Source organism: Ischnura elegans, chromosome 3, assembly GCF_921293095.1.
Source record: "Ischnura elegans chromosome 3, ioIscEleg1.1, whole genome shotgun sequence".
NCBI classification, from domain to species: Eukaryota; Metazoa; Arthropoda; class Insecta; order Odonata; family Coenagrionidae; genus Ischnura; species Ischnura elegans.
In genome coordinates this window covers 980,386-1,004,173 of record NC_060248.1, presented here as the reverse complement: position 1 = coordinate 1,004,173, position 23,788 = coordinate 980,386, and the positions used below count along the sequence as shown (strand labels likewise).

General features: G+C 43.9%; 1 protein-coding gene across 1 annotated transcript; it reads right to left on the bottom strand.

Moving 5' to 3' along the window:
- Positions 1–9,261: 9,261 nt before the first annotated feature.
- Positions 9,262–10,503, bottom strand: LOC124156643 (uncharacterized protein K02A2.6-like). Its single transcript, XM_046531301.1, has one exon. The coding sequence runs from the start codon at positions 10,501–10,503 to the stop codon at positions 9,262–9,264; it is 1,242 nt and encodes a 413-aa protein (XP_046387257.1).
- Between the last annotated feature and the right edge of the window lie 13,285 nt (positions 10,504–23,788).

Here is a 23,788-nt window from a genome sequence, read left to right as displayed (position 1 = left end):
AACAATAGCTTGCAAAGATTGAGGGTAGCTGTGAGTGGGGCAATCTCCTTCAGAGCGAAAATGGCTGGGTCGGAAAGGGTCAAACTCCTACAGAAGGACATAGAGCAAGGATCGAATCATGTTTTTGGTGACCATAATAAATGTGACAAATATTATTGCAAAGGGCCCAAAGAAGGAGAGGAAAACTTGGTCCCTCATTTCATTAGTTGCGGCCAATGGGAGGATATCACCTATGCCAACAGTCTATTATCTCGTCACTCCGCTAGTTTGATATGTAACGTGACAAACAATCTTGCGGAGTCCTACAACTCTTATGTAGCTAAGTACGTAGGAGGGAAAAGGTTAAATTTATGTTTAAGGGGGGCCTATGAAACTAGGTGTGCCATTGCATCGGTAGCCTTCAATGTGAAAGATGATGTACATGGCATAATTCATGAAGGACTGACGAGCAAGAGCCCAGGAGAATGCCCAAAAAAATTCTGTTTCCTCCAAAAGGAATAGGGAGTACATAAGAAAGCGACGACTGGAATTCTCTGAAACTTCAAAAAAGAAACGTCTGCGAATTGAGGGACCAGGCAAACATTATGGGCTTGTTCCTGATGTACAAAGTGACTTCGCATTGGCCAGCCAAGATTCCATGAATAATTTCCTATCATCACTAAAAATGGATAAAACCTCAAGGGAAAAGTTGGAGAGGGAAACACGAGAGCAAATGCTCAATGCGACGTGGCAGGCGGAAATGTGGAAAAGGTTGACGGCCTCTTTCTTTGGCCGTATTTGCAATTTAAGGCCCACAACATCTAGGGAGAAAGTGGCAGACGATATTTTGTTTCCTTCCTTCAGAGGAAACAAGGCTACAGATTGGGGAAATGCTAACGAAAAATCTGCCATCAGGGAATATGAGTCTTCAATCAAATATAAAGTTTTACCCGCAGGTCTCTTTGTTGATGACAAATTACCTTTTTTGGCTGCTAGTCCTGATGGGGTAATATCTGATGGCGAAGGCTTGGTTGAAGTCAAATGCCCCTATAATTGTAGGGATATTACTCCTGAGGAAGGAGTTAAAAATAAAAGAGCTACCTTCATGGAAGTGAAAGAAGGAAAATATAAGTTACGCAGGAGAAACAGATATTTTTATCAAGTACAGGGACAGCTGGAAATATGGGATAAACAATATTGCGATTTTATTGTGTGGTCTCCTCATGGGATTATAATTGACAGAATTGACAGAAAGCAGTTTTGGGCCACAGCAATGGTGGATAAATTAAAAGAGTTTTACCTGAACTTTATGTTGCCTAAAATATGCCAGAATACACCTGGTTACAATAAATAATTGTACCGGAGTTGATGTTTTTTAATCAATACTTTCCCTCAACTTTTTACCCTTCATTTCTCTTTGCACACCGGCCTCTTGGAGACTAAATATGGTAATATTTTATCCCTGTATATCGCGGTGCGGCCAACAGCAGCCTTTTGCCCCGGACACTGGTTTTTCCTGGATTATCGCATATATATTATGGCATGGCTGAGTAAGACGCATTTTTCTTTTCCCGACCAATTTTATAAATTAATTAATATTGTAACAAATTTAAGTGCGACTTCCATTAGTACTTAAAATATGCTATACATACATCGAAATAAATAATAGCTTTCAGCCGCGCGAACCGCATTGTTTATCGAGTCACGCGCGCATCAAAAGTTTCCGGCTTCAGCCTTAAGGCCGTTTTACACGAGGCACGGAATTGCGCAGGTTAGAGCTGCATTAATTTCTAAAATGGCGCGGAATTGCGCGAATGCATGAACGAAATTAAAACAGTGGCTATTTTGCCGTCTCGCATCCACGCATTCTCGCATGTGTTCTAGCAATTCACCGCTTTACACGACGCAATTTTGATTGCGCCTTCGCACGTACGTCAGATTGCGCAATTCCGTGTACCGTGTAAAACGGCCTTTAGATATGGGATTCTTACAGGGTAATGAGATCGCAATACATGAAGTTACTAATTCCACCTCTGAATACCCTTCACCAATTGTGAGCTGAGTCGAAATTTTTCGTGCTGCGGCGCGACATTAATTTTCTCCGGGCATTTTCAAACGAGTAAGATAAAAAAATGAGGATATCATGACTCCTCAGCTTCAGTGCCGATTACAGCGCTACAGACTTCAAAGTTAAGAAAAAATTAATTTTGCATGATCCCAGGGGAGTTGAGATTTAATAACTTTGTATGAATTTTTATAAATGTTATCATAAACACGTATATGTGTCATATGAATTAGACCACTTGTAAAAATTTTCGAATTTAAAGACATACTTTCACCTTTCATACTTGGAGTTGAAGCTTTCGAAATAGAGGTAATTTAGGATTCCTCCCAGCTGTACTAAAAATTATGCTGTCGTTGCCATCATAGGAAAAAATTATAATTGAAGTGCGCAATGAAACGGAGTATTGAAGTAATATAAACGTGGATTTTGTGAAGGATTGCAACAACAAACGGTAGAGAGAAAAATGAAACTGCAATTAACGAAAGTGATACACGATTTCTCGCGTTCTCGTTTCGATTAATTATATTGTGCAATATTGGTTACCGGCGTGGAATAAGTCAAGTCATACGGTCTATTTTATTTTTATTTTATAAATTATAAACTGCAATATTATTTACGATGCATTCATTGAGGTACAGGATGAATAGAAATGGGACACCGTGAAGAAAGCGAGCGGAATTCAATGCGGGAACTATCCAGAGAAAAAGAGACCGACCGAAGGGCTGATCAACTAAAGTAACACAAAAAACACAAAAAGAGTTTTTTGGGCCTCAAGAGTTTTTTTACAACACAAACAACTCCGTGGGGTCTGCATAGGTTATCCGAGATCCCGACCGCCAGCGGACCGAAATCTGACACCGCAGAAGGGGAGTTCAGTCCCTCTCCCCAACCATGAATTTTTCTTCGCTCTCGAGTCCCCCTTCCACCCAGTCAACTTCCCCTCCAATTCAAACGCAGCGGTCGCTTTCGGAACTAAATGCCAGCGCCCGTTGCAGCGGAGTTCTCCCGAAGTATCCTATCCCCTTAATCTCTCTGCTTTATGTCCTGCATATAGAGTATATTTCTAGATATTCTAATTTTAAATCATTCATCGTTGACGATAGGCGTCAAAGGGTCTTTTGAAAGCGAGGGTCACTGGTTCCCCCGCTGTAAAGGCCGTAGATACGCTGTTTTCGGGGCGGGGAATTTAACCCTTTAACAGCGGAATTTTTTTTCGGAGTTTTATTTTGTTTTTCCGTTTAGAACTGCTTAATTACTGCCCAAGCATTCACATAAACACAATATTTTAAAAAATTCTGTTGAGTCGTTCTTGCTAGAGGGGGTGTGCCCATATGGGCACGCTAGCCGCTCCGGCCACCGGTCTGCATTCTGTCGAAAAATCGCTCGAACCATCATAGTTCCTATTTTTATTGCGTAATACGCCATACATTGTTGCATTTACCTATAATACCTCTTATATTTGGAAATTTGAAGTGATTTCAAATCATTATACTGCATTTTTTCGGTTTAAACATTTTTTTTTTTGGCTGTCCAAAGAACTTAACAGTATAAAACTCAGACTTGAAAACAGTTATTGAATGAAAAAAACACGTTATCAATGAGTTTATTATCAAAATTAGTCCTATATTGCTGGTAGAGTCTTTGAGTGCTATAAATTGGATTTTCAATTGCCGAGTATGATAGAATTTCATTGAAGACGAAGACCCGTGCACTTAGCATATTCTGAGCGCGCGCAAGAAGAATATTCTTCATAAGAACAGCGGCGTTTATGAAACGGGACAAATTGGTTATCACTGCCATCATACCTTCCCAGGAAAGAAAAACTGATTTCCAACCGTTTTGAACCTCATTTGAATCTGATCTGAATCGTTAAAATCTGATTTGACTCTGTCTTGACACTGATTTCCACTGGTTTCCAGCGGACAGGAAATGGAAGGAAGTGATTTGAATCTCATTTCCATTGTAACTGGTTTCCAGCCGTCTTCCACATGGACTGTATTGACACTGACTTGAATGTCATTTGAAACTCTTTTCCTTATTTATTGGCTTGAAAGTGTTTTCCACAAGTGCTTTCCAACAGAGTTGAATTGTGGAATGAATTTGAAATTCTCCTGATATGAGTGTCTTGTAGAAACCCATCTCACATAGGCTTTACTACTGCGTTGATTGGAAAATTACTTTTTCTGAGGTGTCAATGAGTATATTTAATTCAAAATCATGGTCAGAAATAAAATAATGACATAAAGGAGGAAACATGTACTTTGCCGTCTTGCAAAAATGCACGGGTGATGAAAAAATTTAATGTACATCATCCGCACTTTGTATTGCTCATCATTTCACCTGTTGGAACTCACTACCACCAATATGCAAAACGGTACATAACTTGGGAATGAAAGCACGTAAAAACCTCACTTCGCATTAAAAAAAATATAGCCGGTATAGTGCTGCCACCTAACTACGAAAGATAGCAAGACAAAGTAGCAACGCTGACACCCGATTTCGTTTTGAATGTTTACGTGCTTGTGGTTGTCTGTTTTGTGCTAAAGTTATAGGGTGTGGAGAAAAAAATAATCATATCAGTATTATTTAACCAGTGCTAAATTCCCGCAGCGTTGATTTTAGCCATTCGTGCATCTCTTCAGGTTTTAAGCGACAGTGAAATTCTTGATGTGATTTGGATCTTTTGTGTTTTCATTGAATAATTTATCTTTTGTTTACAGTTTTTGAGCGATTGCTAATATTTTTGTATGCAACATGTATAATATGTACGCGCGTTACGTCGCCGACGAGAATCTACCAGGATTTTCAGAGTATTGTGTATCTTGCAGGTGTGTTTGTGCTAAGTGAAACGACCGTGTTCATGTATAAACAGTATGGCAAGTTTCTGTAGTGAAACACACAGATGTGGTTGGCTTAATACTGAATCAGAATTATTTTCATAAGGCATGAAAAGAAGTCTTTCTTTCATAAAGGCATCTGAAATATTTTCTAGTGTTGTGGTTTTTCTGTTAATCACGGAAAAATTTGTGTTCTTCGATAATTCAAGATTGTGAAATCTGATGTAAGTTGTTGTTCTGGTGCAATGATTGTTCTTTTACTCTTGGCAAACCTTGTGCCTTTCGATGAGTGTTCAAGATTGTTAGAACTGATAAACAGTGTGGAAAAGCACTACTAGTTTGTCAAACTCTCCTTCAAATGAGATTTCATCTGTAAATTCTGTGTTTCCCTAAATTATTTCTCATGCATGACATTGAGATTTTAAGTGTATTCAGCCTCAGAAATTTACCAAATTAGATGACAATGTATTTTCAATTGAATATGTACTTGCAATGGGGTTTGTGCATACTTAATAAATACGTTAGTAGAGCCTGTGTTATTTCATTGTGGTAGGAGACTTACATGAAGTTCATTTTGTTAGGCTGTATTTTGTAAACTTTTTTCTGCCGAGTCTACATCCAGGTTGATGATAGAGATGTAGTATGTGAAGTTAGAAACGTTGGTTGAGTGCAGCTCTGCGAAACTTGGAATTGGCGGAAATAACTCATGCATCAGCAGGTCATAGGAGGTGAGAATCGAGATTCAGATCGGTATGACGGTGGAAAACAGATTCGAAATAGCTAAATTGGGGGAAACCGGATTCAAATCTGTTTAACGGTGGAAACCAGAGTCAAACCACATTCATGGAAATGAGTAGGAAAACAGCCGCCATATTGGACCTTCACAACTGATTTCCAACTGTCTTCCTACTGATTTCCAGCTGTTTCAATTTTCAAAACAGATTCAAAGGAGAAGGAAATCAGTGTGTCAAACCTGTTGGATATCAGTGTCAAATCTAATGGAAATCAGTTTTTCTTTGCTGGGTTATGTCATCAGACTTTCTATGATTGGTTGCACTTGATAGGGAATGTTAAATACAACCGACAGGTCTGGGAAAGGTACATCTTCGTTACAAAAATGCTCTTGCAATTACTTGTGCAATCTCTCGCCTAAAGGCTTACTGCGGTATATTTGAACCATAACTTTCCGTACAGATCCAGGCATTTACAATGACAGCATCAAGGAGATAGCTTCATGCGGACCATCACCATTTTTTCCTCTGATAACATTCCTGTACCTGTTGATATTTTGATGCGTGAGATCAGTTCCGCCCATCTAAATATTGTAGCTAGAGGCCACTGCTGGCTGCCTAACTTGTACCATTTTTGAGGTAACACTTGGGAATCTCGTGACCTTTGTGAGTGGGTGTACACATTGGCAAGGTGATTTGACAGTCACTACCGAATAGTCATTATATCTAACAACAACAATATTCCCTTTTTTCTCCCTTGGGAAAGCATGGGAGCAGCGGGGCGGCTCAATGGTTGCTTGTTAACTTTCGCCTTGATTGTCTCCTTGCGACTTACAACCAGGGATTGGACTTAGTTGGAAAAGTTGATAACGTGTTCAATGTGGTCGATGTGATCAAGGTTCAATCTCCTTTTTATTGTTTCAAAGTTTTATATACAAAGCGCTTCCCCATGAGCTTTATCATTGTATTTATCAAACATCCTTTGCCCTTCCACCATGCCCTAGATTGTTGGGTATGTATACCACTGGTAGAAAATAGCCCTATCATTCTTCATACTAGGTAGATGAGCAAATTATAACGCAAGCACCATGAATAAAAGTGTTGAATAGTATAAAATGCATTTTTGTACTAAAAATTAATGGAAATATTACACAAAAATATACAGCAAAAAATACTGAAGTTGTTAAAATCGAGTTACATAAGAAAAAAAAGAAAGATTGACAAAAAATTAGCGTTTTACATCGACATTATTTGATAACAGACCCAATAACGACGTTTGTATTGAAGGACACCCCCCAAAAAAGACACCCCTGGCTACCGGCTAGCGTGCCCATATGGGCTCACTCAAAAATAAATTCAAATTCCTTGTCTCATACGAAAGATAACACGATTCTGGAAAAAGAAACCGAAGTTGACAACATTCATTTTGAGGATAAGATTAAATACTTAGCCGAGTATAAAAAATAAAAAGGAAAAAAATCGCATTTACTGAAGACACTTCGCCATATTTTCTCTTTTGCCTCCTCCAACAGAGTGAGTAAGAATATCTATCATGCCACAGGCAACTGCAGGTACAAATGCTGGCCGTAAGCAATCATTTTTGGCGAAAACAGCATGTTCTATAATATTTGGGTCGGAATTTATACGAAATTCTTAAGACCACTGCAGCTGTGCCCATATGGGCACGCTAGCCGTTCAAGGGTTAATTTTAAAATATTACGAAAATAGAAGCAAACTTGAAATGTAAAATTAAATCACCTAATTTACCGTTTGGACCATTAAGTATGGGTTAATTTTTTAAGTGCTGAGGGACTGGTCCTTAATGTCAGTAATAATTCACCCGAATAAAATGAGCATAGAAGCCTTACTCTAGTCAGAGACGGAGGAATAAAAAGTGAGCAAGCGTAATCTGCCAGGACTTGTCTTCTCATTTATCCTTCTTATATAATAGTAGTCATCGCATTTTACACGACTGTTTTCTGCGCCATAAAACAACGTATTAAATTTCCGCATTCATAAATTTTAAAATAATACTGTACACTTCAAATAAATATTTTCTTTGCGTAAAAGAAAACAATTGACTCCATTAGTAATTATTACTTGCTTCGCAATCACCGAAGACCACTGAATACTATAATATTCTTTTTAATGTTGTCAATATTGCGCGGGTGCAAGAAGCAAACTTAACAGATTCGGTTACTTATCTCAAGGTAGCGTCGCAGTTCGTTTTCATTCATTGGTTTTTTTCTGGGCGTCTCGTGTTTTGTGTATTTTGAAAACACTGATTCTTAAAGTCTTGTCTCGACCATTCATTCAATCAGGCCACGTGTGCATTTATAGCTCAACTCATTACATTTTTCAAAAACGCATTGTAATGTTAAATACCTGTTTTTTAAATATAGCCGTAGCCTTCTAGCTCAGATTTTCAAATGTCTCAATCGGGTGCTATTTAACCCTCTTCTCGATTGTTTTCACCCGACGAAGAAATTAATTTCGATTTATAAATTACTAGCACGTGTCACTTATGTGCCTATTTGGAGAGAAATTGGACCCCGTTCGAGTGAGAATGGTACCCTTTTTTCCGTGATTACGTGTTGATAAGATTTCAATTCTATTCAAAGTAACATTACTGCAAGCCGTGGTAATCTCTAACTGCATCAAATAAAAAAGTCAAGGTAATATTTTTCTAGCTAAGTGTTTCAGAATATGTTATCAATCGTGGATTGAAATTTATTTTCCTGAACATTCCAATACGATGAGTTAAACTTTCTCCCGTAGTAATGACCTTCTAGGTGAATTTTTTATCAATGAACTGATTTTAATGAGATGTCGTAGTCGTAGGCGAAACTAAGCGGTGTGGCATCGCTGGTAAGTTTTGATTCGATTACAATTAATACATTTTATTATAGAACAAACTGCATTTACATTTCAATGGATTTTTTTAAAGCACTGCTTGTTCTTCGTAAACTTTTTTTTGACAATTGAGGCTATCCATTATGCTCCGCGAACATAATATGCTGGTCTATATAACTTTAAACCTGAGCTCGTTAGCGGACAAAATATAGCACCTGCACTCATTAATTATTAGAATACAAAGTATAAAAATGATTCAGTGTAGTTAGCCATCTAATTTTGTATACTATGTTAATTTCTCAAGCTATGTTGACTGATGCCGTTCTACTTTGCTATTTTTTTACTTTTAATGAAGACTTAATTTTAACTTATGCTCGACCCTTGACACTTCAAACTTGCTGTGGGAAGACACATTACTCTTAAAATTTTCACAGAAATGCTATTTATCGACATAGAGCCGCGTTCTCCACCCTTAAGAGATGTAAACATTACCTATTCATTCAAATATTAGTACATTTGGATTTATTCATCATTCTCAATGCTCATTGTAGGGTTCTTTTAATTATAAAACACCAACTCCGGGTTCAACAATTTATTGTCACTCCGTTACATCGAGGCTTGACGTCGAGTTGTATACTGCCCCCGTCATGCCGGGCCACGGCCTTTTATGCCAACGGCAGGTGATGACGCACCGGCTCCGCCGCCTCCGTTAGTCAGCCGCCTCAGTTGACTCTCTCGGCCGGCACCTGGATCCCAACACCCTCCCTTCTCTGCAAGAAAGAAAAGTGTTAGCCTCTTATCTCTCACACATGCATATTGGTTTTCTCACCACCCGCCCGCTTCTTGTCATTATTTCACCCCGATGGAATTCCCCCGCTCCGGACCCGCTGCTCTGCGCCACCGATTTGGCCGCTACGAGGAATGCTCGATTTCTCCGAACAACGCCGCCGTCAACTTCCACATCGTATGACCTCGGCTCGTTGCGTCTATTGGCGATTTTCCCGTAGTGTTTCCTATCAGTCACCCAAACTTGGTCTCGTGGTTTCAGCTCGGGCAGCGGTTGAGCTCGATGTCTTCTATTGTACTTCTCGGCAGCCTTCGCTTTCTTTATTCCCATCTTTTCCCTGTGCTCCCTCAGGTTCGGCCACGATGGCTGCAATGAGTATGAAGAAATGGGAAGGTTTGTGCGTAATTTTCTTCCCATTAACAGCTCTGCTGGGCTATATCCGGTTTCCAGGGGTGTTGACCTGTAGACAAGTAATCCTAAATTTGGGTCTTTCTCCTTCAGTAAAATGTTTTTAACTATTTTTACTGCTGACTCTGCTTGGCCATTGCTTCTCGCTAATAATGGACTGCTCGTTATTAGCCGGAATCCGTATTCTTTGGCGAATTCCAACATTTCTCCTCTAAACTGTGGCCCATTATCGGATCTAACAACTTCTGGGATCCCAAACCTAGCGAAAATCGACTTGATTTTTCCGATGACTGCTGCTGCGGTAGTGCTTGTTAACCTTGCCACCTCCGGATATCTGGAAAAATAATCTACAACAACTAAAAAGCTCTGATTGCGGACGGTTACGATATCCATTCCTACCATCATCCAGGGTCTTTCCGGAACTGCAGTTGGCATCAGGGGTTCAACGGGCTGTGGACACCTCTCCAGACATTCTTCGCATTTTTCAACTGCATTTTGTATGTCTGCCGATATTCCTGGCCACCAAATTGCATCTCGTGCTCTTTCCCTACATTTCCCTATTCCTAGATGACCTTTATGTAACCTATCGAGCATCTCCTTCCTTAACTCCTTCGGAATAACAACTCTGTGTCCATGCATAAGCAATCCTTCTCCCTCATTGAGATATCCTCTTTCTTCATAATATCTCCGCAGCGGCAGCTCAAGGTCTTCTTTGTGCGCAGGCCAGCCATTACGAACGTATTGCTTTATCTCTTTTAAGACGTCGTCTCTTTCTTGCTTTTCTCTGACTTCTTCCAGCCTGGTGTCTGACATTGGTAGAGCCCTTATTACTTCTTTCACCATCGCTTCATCCTTTTTTCCTAGTCCATTAAATAACGCAGTGTAAGCACTAAGCTTATAGGAAGGGCCAGGTTCGTAGAAGGCAGAATGAGTTGACAAGTCTGGTTCCACACGTTTAATTCAGAGCACAGTTACAAACTCTCCCTTCGAGATACCGCGTAAGACTCCCTGTGTCTATTCCCTCCAAGAGGCTTCCTTCCGTGTCGCGTCCGTCCCGTGCCCCTCTCGGCGTCCTCCTATTGGCTGGAAAAGGCCGCAAGATCATGCACATCATATGCCTTCCCACGCCAAGATACTGCAACGTGTTACGGCTTAAAGTGTTGGAGGAATACGCGGAGACCAATTCCCACGCGAGAGCAAGTTGTTAATCGGAGTAGGGTGTCAGAGTCATGCACGAGGATGGATCCCACGCAAGAGGTTGCAACGTGTTATGAGTTTCAGATACTGGACCCATCACTCGAACGTGACTCTGCGATTCTTCCATTACCCCAGAGCGGAACCGAGCTGACACAAGACGGCAAGCGACACCCTTACATCTCATTTCCCCCCAAAAGTGAATCGCTGAATAATAAGGAATTATTTTTTTATACTCAGCGATTCATCCAAATGAATTCAGCCCACAAAATTTAGATACATATAACTATTACAATATAAGAATTAAAAAGTTCGTGTTCCATTGAAAATTCCAACAGAAAAAAACACTTCAAGTTCATATTTGCATTAAACACTATGGTAATAATCACTCTTACAGAACTCTGCAGAACCTATATATGTTAGAAATAGATAGGTAGACCAATAAACACACCCAATATTCCATCCACAAAATTCAGCCCACAAATTGAGATACATATAACTATTAAAATACTACCCACAAAATGTACTGTTCATAAAATACATAGTTACGCAAATTATAAAGTTTATGCAGCAAACACCCTCTAAAATTGACTACTAATGATATAAGAATTAAAAAGTTCATGTTCCTATTGAAAATTCCAACTAACAAAAATACACATTTCAGTTCATTTTTTCACTAAGCACTATGGTAACAATTACTCTTCCTGCAGAGCCCATATATGATAGAAATAGATAGAATAAAAACAGACCCCAGGCTAACTTCCCACTTGCTCTACTGGCCCTGCACCCACCTCCTCTCCGGGAGCTTCCAAGCTCGATAGCGTGACGCGCACATTCTTCGCATCGACTAATCTCCTCCGCCTCTTCCTTTCGGCCGCTCCACCGATGCATTCACTACCGACCCACGACCGCTTCCAATATAACAACAATAAGAGCACTATTATCCCAACGGCGCTCCCCAATCCCCCAATAATTCCCCAATTTTCATTTTTTGTGGATGTGCTAACGGTCCTTAGTCTCCCCAACCATTTGGTGAAATCCACTGGGCGCCTGTGTGTCATTAATTCCCGCCCCAGTTCGTTTCGCAGATCCTCCAGATTCGAATCATTTCCAAGATTTATGCCCCCCCTTTCCTCGTCTATCCTCACATCCGGAAATATTATTTCCAACAATTTACCCTTCATCTCACTCCGTTGGTAACCACTTGCCAATAACTTAAAATTGCTTCCCACTATGTCACAGTGGCTGACATTTGTAATTATGCCACTTCCCTCGAGTCGGCGAGAGTCTGGCCTACTCGCCGTGGCCGAGTCTCGACACGCAACTGTGACATAGGATGGGCTTGGCATAGAGTAAATCCACCCTTGATTCACTCGGTCGAAATATGGCTCAGTAAAATTAATCCCTTCCCTTTCACACCCCTCTGCTCCCTTCCCTATGAACAAGTCGTACTCACAACTTCTCCAAGACCCGGTTCGCAATACAAACTTTGCCGGACACGTATAAATGGGGCCCTTCTGACAATCAAACATCTCGTCTTCATTTAGAATAGTATAATATGACCGATCCCCGTTCACTAACAATGTGTCTCTAACCCTCCATTTTCCGAAAACCATCAGTTTGTGATGCCAAACTGGGAAAGGTTTAAGTTTATAGCGTTCAAACATACTATCCTTACTTCCCAAAGGGATCTCCACAACCAACCGCAACCGGTCCTTGACCACTACGGCCGATGCCTTCGCCATTTTATAATACAAATATAGTGATTCGTGGTCACAAGGAGCTAACATATGGAGTGGGGGGTTAATGTTATCACGAATTCTTTTTATTATTTCTAAAAATTTTCCAGGGGGAACTAAAGCACTACTAAGGCCGTTATACACGCTGTTTTCCAGCGACATCCTTAACCCCACGAGGTCAATCCTCACATTAACCAGAACGTGACCAATTTGCCTCAATGCCTCCTCAGTACCTATCATTTGCCTCAACTCTCGGTTGGTCTCTGCTAATCCTTGAATTAACCTTCGACTATTGTTCGCTTCGCTAATCAATTCCGACACTAAATGTCGTAAAAATCGAGTGTTGTTTGTCACCCTCTCCTCTAACCCTGCCAAGATTATAATTTGGTTTTGTAGCTCTCCCCGAATTCCCTCGCCGTCTACCTCTAATTTAGAGATTTTCTCCTCAATTCTATGGAGATCCTGTTCATCCAGTGTACCGAATACTGTTTTTAGGACTTGGCCTCCAAAATTTATCCAGCCCCGCCTATTTCTTCGCTTCTCGACCAAGTCCACCAATGTCTCCATCTCCTCCTTGACATGTTGGTATTCCCTATTCATCCTTTCTAACGCTAAAATATATCCCCGACCATAGCTTTGCCTAACTTCCTCTCCCATCCTACCTCTTACTTCATCGAAAATGATTCTAATCCTTTTATATTCCTCTTTCATGGAACCCAGATCAAAATTTATAACTACCATCCATGAATGTTCAGTTAACACTACATCCCGCTGTCTTTCAAACAATATTCCACTATTCAACGGCATCACCTCTTGGCCCCTAATAGGGTCCAAACCACAACACAATAAACACAACAGCCAACCCAAAATGTTTAGGGGTCCACTATATCCTCTTCTTCCTCCTCCCATCTTGTCAGCGCCTCCCGCGGGCGTAGATAATAGCGGTGAGAGGGTGCGGGAGGGGGGATCACGTAGGGCGGTGATTCGCGACGTCCTCTTCTGGGTCGTAATCTGTGAAGATAACGACGGGGGTGGGGAGGGGGGTCAGTTTCCGCCTCCAATGGGGGAGCGGTGTCGTCTTGATGAGGGGCAGGGGGCGGAGGGGATTGAGGACCACAGGGGGAGGCGGGCACCTCTTCTCCCTCTATGGCCACGACTTCCCCTCTCTCCGCGCCGCCTTCTCCTCCTCCTGCGCCTTGCGTCACCAGCTGATCCCCTCGGTTCTCCACCCACTCGTCCTCCCAGTGAAGGGGGGTGTTTACAGCTGATGTCGGCTCTCGCGAAGAAATGTCACCTGGAAGAAATTTTCGTGGCCGTCCACGGGGTCTATCAGCAATATTCCCTGTATTAGGAGGGGGAATAGGGCCATGATAAGGCTTAACACGACTTGTGTGCACAATAAGGGTTCGAAATGGAAGTTCCAACAGTATATTGCACTTCGAAGTTACCTTCAACACGCGATACGGGCCCTTCCACGGTCTATGAAACTTTTTTACTTGCCCCACTTTCAAACAAGGATCACTTAAGAACACGTAGTCGCCTACCTTATACTCCCTCACCTTACCCCTTCCCTTAACTGTTTCCCTCCTTTTCTTTACCGCTAAGCGATCATTTCGGGCGCATTGTTTCCACATTCCCTTCAACCTCTCTCGTAGACCTGTCACACTAGGGTGTTCCTTCCCTGGGCTACTTGCCCCTAAACAATTGAAAGGTGATGCCATCTGTTGTCCAAACACCAACTCATGCGGGGTGAACCCCGTGGTCCTGTGGTTTGAGGTGTTATACGAGCAAACGGCAAACTCGAGATGCTTCCCCCAGTCATCGTTTCGTACGTTCACGTAATGGCTAAGGATCTTTGCGATTGTCCGATGCACTCTCTCAACTCGGCCATTGCACTCTGGGTGGAACGGGGATGTCCTTAGCTGTTTTACATTCAGTAGCCTACAAATCTGTCGGAACAGATCAGACATAAAGTTAGTCCCCTGATCCGTAAGCAATAATTCCGGCACCCCAAATTTTAAAATCCATTGTTTTACCAGTGCAACGGATACGGTTTCAGCCGATTGGTCGGGCAACGGCACCATTACCAAGTATCTCGTAAAATGGTCTAGGATAGACAAAATATAACGATTCCCATCATTTGTCCTTGGAAGGGGGCCCACAATATCAATGGCAATAAACTCAAAGGGTTTTTTCGCCGCGGGTAGCGCCTGCAAAGGGGGTTTGCACTTGCCGTAGGGGCCTCGCTGACTACAAGCTATACAACTCTTTACATACTCCTTGATATCCCCCAGAATCGTGGGCCACCAATAGTCCCTTCTGACTCTACTCGTAGTTGCGTGTACTCCAAGATGGCCCGAAAGAATGTGATCATGACACTGGCGTAACACTCCCTCCCTGCAGTTTCGTGGCACCACTATCTTATTTCCCCCTTTGTGTCTTTTACAAATAATGCCGTCAATCACAACAAAATCATTTTCATTAGCCCACTTTATGCATTCTGGGTCTCGTTTCTGTTCTTCTCCAAAATTAATTATTTCCTCGGCCGATACGAGGCCAACTTTTCTACTCAGCGCGTCAGCATTTGCATGGGTTTTACCCGATCTGTGCACCACCTGGTAATCATATTCACCCAGTTTTAATGTCCACCTCATCAATCGACTATTAGGATCCTTTAAATTGAATAGCCACGTTAGTGCTGCGTGGTCCGTCACAATAGTAAATTTTCGTCCCAGCACATAATGTCTAAACTGATTGACAGCCCAAGTTATTCCGACCAATTCCTTCTCTGTTGTGGTATAATTCAGCTCCGGTTTCTTAAGCTGCCGTGAGGCAAATGCTACCGGGTGTTCCTCGCCGTTGATCACTTGGGACAGGATGGCACCTACTGCAAAATTACTAGCGTCTGTTGATATAGTAAATGGCAAGGAAAAACCTGGGTATACCAATACGGGACTACTCGTAAGAGCTGTTTTTAAATCTTCCACTGCTTGATCGCACTCGGGAGTCCAAACGAATGCGCTACCCTTTTTCAATAGCGACGTAAGGGGTCGGGCTATAACTGCATAGTTTTCGATGAACCGACGGTAATAATTCGTGAGGCCCAAAAAGGATTGTATCTCCTTCACATTTTTCGGAGTAGGGAATTCCTTAACCGCTGAAATCTTGCTAGGGTCCGGGAGAATACCTTCTGCACTAATTATGTGTCCCAAATAGTTCACTTGTGATGAGGCAAAGTGACATTTAGATAGTTTTAGGGACAACCCTGCCTTTTCTAGCCTCTCGAATACTCTTTCTAAGCGCGAAGCGTGTTTCTTTATTGAGCCGCTAAAGACGATGACATCATCGAGATACACCAGGCATTCCGTGGGAGCCATCCCCCTAAAAACTCCATCCATAAACCGTTGGAAAACGCTAGGGGCGTTTCTAAGACCGAAGGGCATTCGGAGGTATTCATACAGCCCATTATGCACGATGAAGGCGGTTTTCTCACGCGAGTCGGAAGCCATCGGGATTTGGTGGTAACCCGCAGTTAAATCAAGTGTAGTGAAATATCTGCATCCCCCCAAATAGTCTAGTGTTTCAGTAATATTGGGTAAGGGGTATACGTCAGGTTTTGTTATCGCATTTAACGCGCGAAAATCTATGCAAAACCGGTACTTCGGCTCTCCGTCCTCAGATTTTTTCGGAACAATCACAACGGGCGAGGCCCAGGGGCTATGACTTGGCACTATTATTCCCCCCTCCAATTGTTCCTTCACAAAATTGTCTATCAATGGCTTCAAATGATGAGGGGTTCGGTAGGGTCTCCTGTAAATGGGCCGAGCATCACCAGTGGGAATGTGGTGTTCTACCAAATGTGTGGCTGGGGGTGTGCCCGATGGTGAGAACAATTGACTATACCTTCCGATTAAAAGCTGCAATACCGATTGTTCCTCCGCGTCTAGATGAGACAACTTCCTTGCGATCTCGTCATTAAAATCATCCTCACCCGCCTTGCACACGGAAATATTCGCGTCCCTGTCAATCCCGGTCCCTCGCACTCCACTTTTGTCCCACCCATTATTCACATCATCCTCCAATTCACTCACTATTGCGATCACTGTACCCTTACTCAAAGTTACATCTATCATTCCAAAGTTACTTACTTGGATCTTAGCACCCCCTTCCTCATCCACCTTACAAACACACCTGGCCACCCAGCAATCGTCCAATTCCAGCGCTGACTCCACCATGCACTCATGGCCCTCTCTCCAGCCGCTACCAAGGGGAAGAGTCACGAGACGGACGCTCCGAGCTGGGATCATCTCTGCCGACACAAGGCGTACCGGCATATTCACCCGTGGGCGGCGCCATTTCCTCCCCGCATCTCCCAGCTCCTTCGCCGTGGACCTCGTCGTTGCGTCCCTCGGTCTCTCCTCCGTGATGTCCGCGGCTCCGCTTATCCACGCTCGGTCAGCCACGCCCTCCGTCCTTATCTCCATAACGGCCGGGCACGCTCCCTGCGGTTCGCTGTCCGTCATCGCGGAAGTGGTCGCTTCGCCAGCCTCCCTCGGCCGCGGTGGGGTCTCCGCGTGCTCTTTACTTCCACTTTCGGTTAGACAAATTACGCGTCCGTCAATTGTCAGTTCACCTCTACTCACGTCAATTATCGCTCCATTTTCGCGGAGGAAGTCTATTCCTAAAATTCCCTCATAGCCCCCCAAATTATCTACAACCTGAGCCTTTAGGTTATACACTTTATTACCGACAACTAGCGGTACTACCACTTCTCCGAAGTTCCAAATAAGCCCTCCATTCAGTCCTTTTATCCTGAACTGAGACCTCTTCGGTGTTCGGTCCCCACAGCACTTTTTAGTTAAAAGGCTCACTTGCGCCCCTGTATCAACCAACATTCGTCGCCGCATGCCTCCACACGTCACAGTCACCGCCAAATCTTTCACATTCCCCTCGCGGTGCACACATGGGAGTACGATCCTTAATTGGGGCCGTTGCGGGCGACTTGCTCGGCCCCGGAGCCGTTTAACGGCATCTCAGAACGCTGGCTGAAACTACTTCGCCCTCGCGCCCGACAGCTTTTAGCCCAGTGTCCTTCCTTCCCGCAATTAAAACACTGCATTCTGCCCCGCTGTTTACAGTCCCTTGCAAAATGCCCAAGGCGGCCACACGCGTGACAAGCTCCATCACGGACCGCGAAAACGCTCCTCTCCTCTCGCCCCTCCTTCACCGGTCGGATCCTCCGCTCAGCTTCCCGCACGCGCACGGCTGCGGATATAGCAGCGTCGAAAGTCTCTGGCATAGAGAGGCGCGTGTGCTCCCCCACCCTACCAGGAAGGCCATTTAGGAAGGCGTCTAAAGCTCTCTCATCAGCCTCCGCACGACGAGCTGCCGCTGCGGCGGAATCTTCCTCTTCCTTCCATGTATGACTATTTATTTCGCGGATACGATCCGCGAACTCCTCTATCTGCTCCGCCGGGCCCATTTGTATGTTCGCCAACATCTCCCTGTAGAATCTCCTATTCTTCACCCCCTGGTACCTCTCCAACAGCACCTTCTTTGCTTCGGGGTAGGTCAAGGCATCACCCGCTCTTGCCTTCGCCCTCAGGAGATCCGCGGCCCCACCGCGCGCGCGAAGTGTGACCGCGCTTAGCCTGTCTTCATCATCCCACCCTCCCAGCCTTCCCACCTGTTCTACTTGCGAGAGGAACGCTTCAATGTTTTCACCCGTGGCTCCCGAAAAACTGTCTATTGCCGATAACATCGAGTAGGACTTCCTAGAGTTTTCCCCTGTCCCAGCCACATCAGTTGTACGGGCTCTATAACTGGCGTTTTCTTCTTTGAGGGCCCGTAGCTGCGCACATAGCTCATCCACGGCCTGTTGGAGCTCCATTTCTCGACCCGATAGACTAACACGATTCGACATTGTCACTCACCTTTTCACGTCTGCAACTACTGCCCTTCGGGAGATCCCACTTCTCAACACCACATGTAAGCACTAAGCTTATAGGAAGGGCCAGGTTCGTAGAAGGCAGAATGAGTTGACAAGTCTGGTTCCACACGTTTAATTCAGAGCACAGTTACAAACTCTCCCTTCGAGATACCGCGTAAGACTCCCTGTGTCTATTCCCTCCAAGAGGCTTCCTTCCGTGTCGCGTCCGTCCCGTGCCCCTCTCGGCGTCCTCCTATTGGCTGGAAAAGGCCGCAAGATCATGCACATCATATGCCTTCCCACGCCAAGATACTGCAACGTGTTACGGCATAAAGTGTTGGAGGAATACGCGGAGACCAATTCCCACGCGAGAGCAAGTTGTTAATCGGAGTAGGGTGTCAGAGTCATGCACGAGGATGGATCCCACGCAAGAGGTTGCAACGTGTTATGAGTTTCAGATACTGGACCCATCACTCGAACGTGACTCTGCGATTCTTCCATTACCCCAGAGCGGAACCGAGCTGACACAAGACGGCAAGCGACACCCTTACACAGGGAATGTTTTCTCCGGTGCCCCGTTACGTAAGGAAGTCACCCCGACCCATTTTAATATTCCTAACTTCTGAATAGCTGGCCTCCCTAGCAATACCTCTCTGCCCCCGGGAGTTACGTAAATTGTTCCATCACACAATTTTTCCTTCCACTGCAGCTTAGCCTCGAAACTTCCCTTCGCACAAAAGTTCGTCCCTCCTATGCCTGCCAGTCGTTTAGACGTAGGGGTTAATTTAATTCCTTGCAATTTATCTTCAACCACGAGGGACCCTATCACTGTTACGTCTGCCCCCGTGTCTATTTTGAATTCAATATCTACACCATTCAGCGTGACTGTGACCCACCATGGCTCTACATTAGTATCTACAATTCCCAAGTAATAAATATCTTCTTCGTCGTCTTCTTCCCGGACTACGACGGTCCCCACGGATTTCCGCAATCTACACATTTTTCTCCAATGACCCTTCTTACTGCACGCGTGGCACGTTGACTGTCTCGCGAGGCAAGTTGCGAACGCGTGTTGAGGACTACGCCCGCATCTGCCGCATCTCTGGTGCTGGCTCTGTCCGCTGCATCCCCCTGGTGATGCTCGCTTGCCGCTAATTGGTTTAGTCCTCTTCTTTACTTCACTAACCTCATAGTCTGATGCCACTCCGCGATGCGTTGACCCTTGGGTGCCTCTCAGCAGCCCCTGTTGGCGCTGCACCTCTTCCGCCTGACGTGCCTTCCGTAGAGCCACTTCCAGTGTTAGGCCCGGATCCATCTGCAACGCTTGCGACAGCTTCGCGTCGTAGACTCCGACCACAATTCGATCTCGGAGAAGATCGTCCTGGAGTGACCCATATTCGCAATATTGTATGAGGCGATACAGGTCTGAGATGAATTCAACCACTGCTTCTCCCTCCTCCTGGCAGCGTTGGTTAAATTTCGCCCTCATGTATACGATGTTTACCCGTCCCATGTAGTGATTCTTGAATTCTTCGTATACCTTCTTGTATTTCTTCTTATCCGCTGCTGACAGCTGTAGGCTAAGCAGTACGTCTTCCGCCTTTTCGCCCATCACGTACACCAGCATGTTGAGTTGCTCCTCGTCGCTCTGCTTCTTCAGCCCAGACGCAACCCAGTATCTCTCCCAACGTTGCGCCCATCGCGGCCAATCCTTCGCCACGAAAGAAAATTGGGAGGGCGCCGTCACGCCTGCTGTTAGCACGAACGTGCTGTTGCCTTCCGCCATGTGGATCTCGCCGCTGCGTTCTTGGCACCGCTGCCACCATGTAGGGTTCTTTTAATTATAAAACATCAACTCCGGGTTCAACAATTTATTGTCACTCCGTTACATCGAGGCTTGACGTCGAGTTGTATACTGCCCCCGTCATGCTGGGCCACGGCCTTTTATGCCAACGGCAGGTGATGACGCACCGGCTCCGCCGCCTCCGTTAGTCAGCCGCCTCAGTTGACTCTCTCGGCCGGCACCTGGATCCCAACACTCATGAATTAATAAAAAAGGGTAATTAATGCTTCGATAATGAACTCTGTTAGGAAATAATAGTTAGGATTACCAAGAAAGTGAAGATTTGGTGTAATAAAGTAATTCATACGATTCAGTAGATTTTTTTCTTCCTTTAATAGTGCGCAGATCCACGGATGAGTTGGCTGATGCTTTCTCTCTGAATTGCGGGGAGTACACTGCCGCTAGTTATGGTGGCTCATTCCTCAGGTACTCCGGAAAGACAATGTTAAATATTTTGAACTAATTAGAGCTATTCTGTAGATTTAGCTGTATATATCCTTTCCTATATATCCTTTTGATCAGCTTTATTGATTTCCCACGCTCTTTTGACTCATGCCTTCGTTCTAAAATGCGAGATGTGTGCCTTCACCTAATAGTAATGATTTTAGTTTAGTATTAGGAGGGTACTATTTTAAAGGCAATGTGGGAGAACATAGATTATTAATTTTTTCTGAAACGTAATTCAGGGCAACGTTACGGCTTGATGTGGAAGGCTACACGGGATTTCCACCGGGTCAGGTTCTCCAACTCCATCTCGGCCGACGTTTCGATGGGCGAGTTGTCCATCGTCTTCAGGGCATGTCGAGTCTTGAAAATCGTCCTCCTTATCTACATGCCCTGAAGACGATGGACAACTCGCCCATCGAAACGTCGGCCGAGATGGAGTTGGAGAACCTGACCCGGTGGATATCCCGTGTAGCCTTCCACAATTCAATACGCCGGGAAAGCCTACGATCATTCTTTACGGCTTGTTCTTTGCTATAATGAAAAATTTAGCCATTTGAATTCTTGCATTGTTCTCTGTACACATAATATAACATATATATAATTACTCTGTGGGTGAACTATTCAATCGGGAACATAAAGTAGATTATTCATTGCATTTAGCTAATTGATGTCATTCAGTGAATTAAGCTACCGTAAACCGGGAACATTTTGCCACTTATTTTTCTTTTTCAACCACATTCTTGTAAGTTCATGTATGGAAATAATTTAAAACCATTTTAAGCCATTACTCTTGGTCTCTACTTTCAAAATTTGTGAAAAAATGACAACTTAAGTAAAAGTTTATACGTTAGAAAAATTGAAAATATAGTTGGCAAAGATTCTCTGGATCTGGGGCAACTTTGCCAACGGAGTTACATCCAGCGGAAACCTCAATAAAACAATGGAAACAATAATTTTTATTTAGAAAACTCTTAAATACAGAATGTTACACCAAGATACTCAAAACATTGAACGTGGAATTCTATGGTCATTCCCCTAAGTTTTCTTCTTTTTACGAGTCCTTCCAACAAGATTTTGTGTGGAGGTGCTTTGAAGTGACCAGGTGTGATTTGTCCATGGTTTCTCCAGAGGACGATTGTCTTCATCAGGTCATCATGTCTCAAGATGTGGCCAATAAGGTTGTTCCGCCTTCTTGTTATACTCCATGGGACTAATTTACGTTAATACGGGAGTGAAGTGATCGCTGTGTAGTCAACGCCGCGCTGAGGACATTTTTCTAAACCAATTGAAATATTTTAGAGTGGCAACAGACATCAACGGAAAGGACTTGGGCTTTCTCAGTGTAGACTCATTGGACGGAGATATGGCAATTAACAGAGCTCGTACGGTGATTGTTTTATTTATTGTTAATATGGGAGGAATATCCCTTAAACACGGATGGAAAATTCCAAAATCCTCTTGGCTAAGCATACTTGAGCTTACAGGTCCGATTAAAGCGACTTCCCTCGAGCTGGACTGTGTAACGTTTAATGGCCCATTCATGACATGGATTTTTTTATCGTCGATATTTTGTTCACTGTCTGTCTTGACCCCAAGAGATGGCCCTATTTGGCGACCGCATAACACAAGTGGACACGTGCCCTCGTCCGGGCGCCCGCGCCGCCGCGACTCTGTTTGACCGATGACCTTTGAGCCTCGAGGAGTAGGAAGGTACTCCCGCCGCAGGTTAATGACTAAATCCCTCGTCGTAAGCCGTCGACGAGGCCTCCCGGATATATGTGCGGCCGTATATTTGTTTCTACGAGCACACGAGAGCAGCGGTGGCTGGCAGCTTAGCAGCCTCTTCACCATTCGTTTCGAGTAGAGCCACTCCACTCCGCGCACGGCTTTTAAACATTTTATGCTCGTGCATTCGCTCCGTCGCTGAGGAGTCCGCTGCGGGAAATTGCGACTAGTTTGCTGGGGACAAGCGGCGGGAGAAACAATTTCGTGTGCGGTGGACGATTTGAAAGATTGGCACGAAGAGGGTCATTTCAATCACTACGCAATAACGTGGAAGCCCTCAAACAAACTTTATTTTAATCTCGATTTTAATTGCTTACCCACTCTGTGGTTCAACCGTAAGGATGTTTTGGATTGGTGAGGGTGGAGCTGACCCTGAACTGAAGGTGTGTGAAATTTACACATTCAGGGTGGGGTGACTGGTTCCTTTGCGGGGGTAACTTTGAACATTTATTTTGGGCGAACGAGGGATTCACCTGCCATTTGAACCTAGGACCTATCGATCAGCTGCTAAGAGACACTACTGCTAATTAGCAAATATAATAGAACACCATAACCCCACAATATCGATTTTTATAGAACCTTAGAAAATGAATTTTCCAGTATTTTCCTTTTTCCGGACCATCGCGACATCTACTTCTTGAGCAAATTCAGCAACAGCCCCACGCATTTCGAAGATTAGTTGATTATGTCACAAAATCATTCCTATAGGGTCACCGCTTCTCAGCCTTGTGCGTAGGTATCGTTTGGTTCATTGCTCTCTTTTGAGCACTTCCTTCCATCAAGAGGCTGTTCTCCTCTGAATTAGTAAATCAACCACAGCTCTAAATGCGTTCCCAATTACATGAAAACTGGGCGGAAAATTTTGCGTTTTCATCTTTTGAACTTCATTGAGAATGTCTAACAGGGAACATTTATTTTCGTGTCGCAATTTTTCCTTATTCGTTGCATAACGTACATGCATATTGCGTGTATCGGGGAGGAGAAAGTCGAGCAACGTGAAAATTTCTACTGGTGACAATGGAAGGAATTAATAATGTCAGGAATGCATCGTGCTTGGTCTCATTCTCTTTAAATACATGCATATTACTAATATTTCGATCCAATAAAGGCACTAAACCAGTTGCCGAAAGTTAAGTTTGACGCCTATGGGGCCAATAGGTGTCTCATGTAGCAGTTGGCCTCCAGGAATGG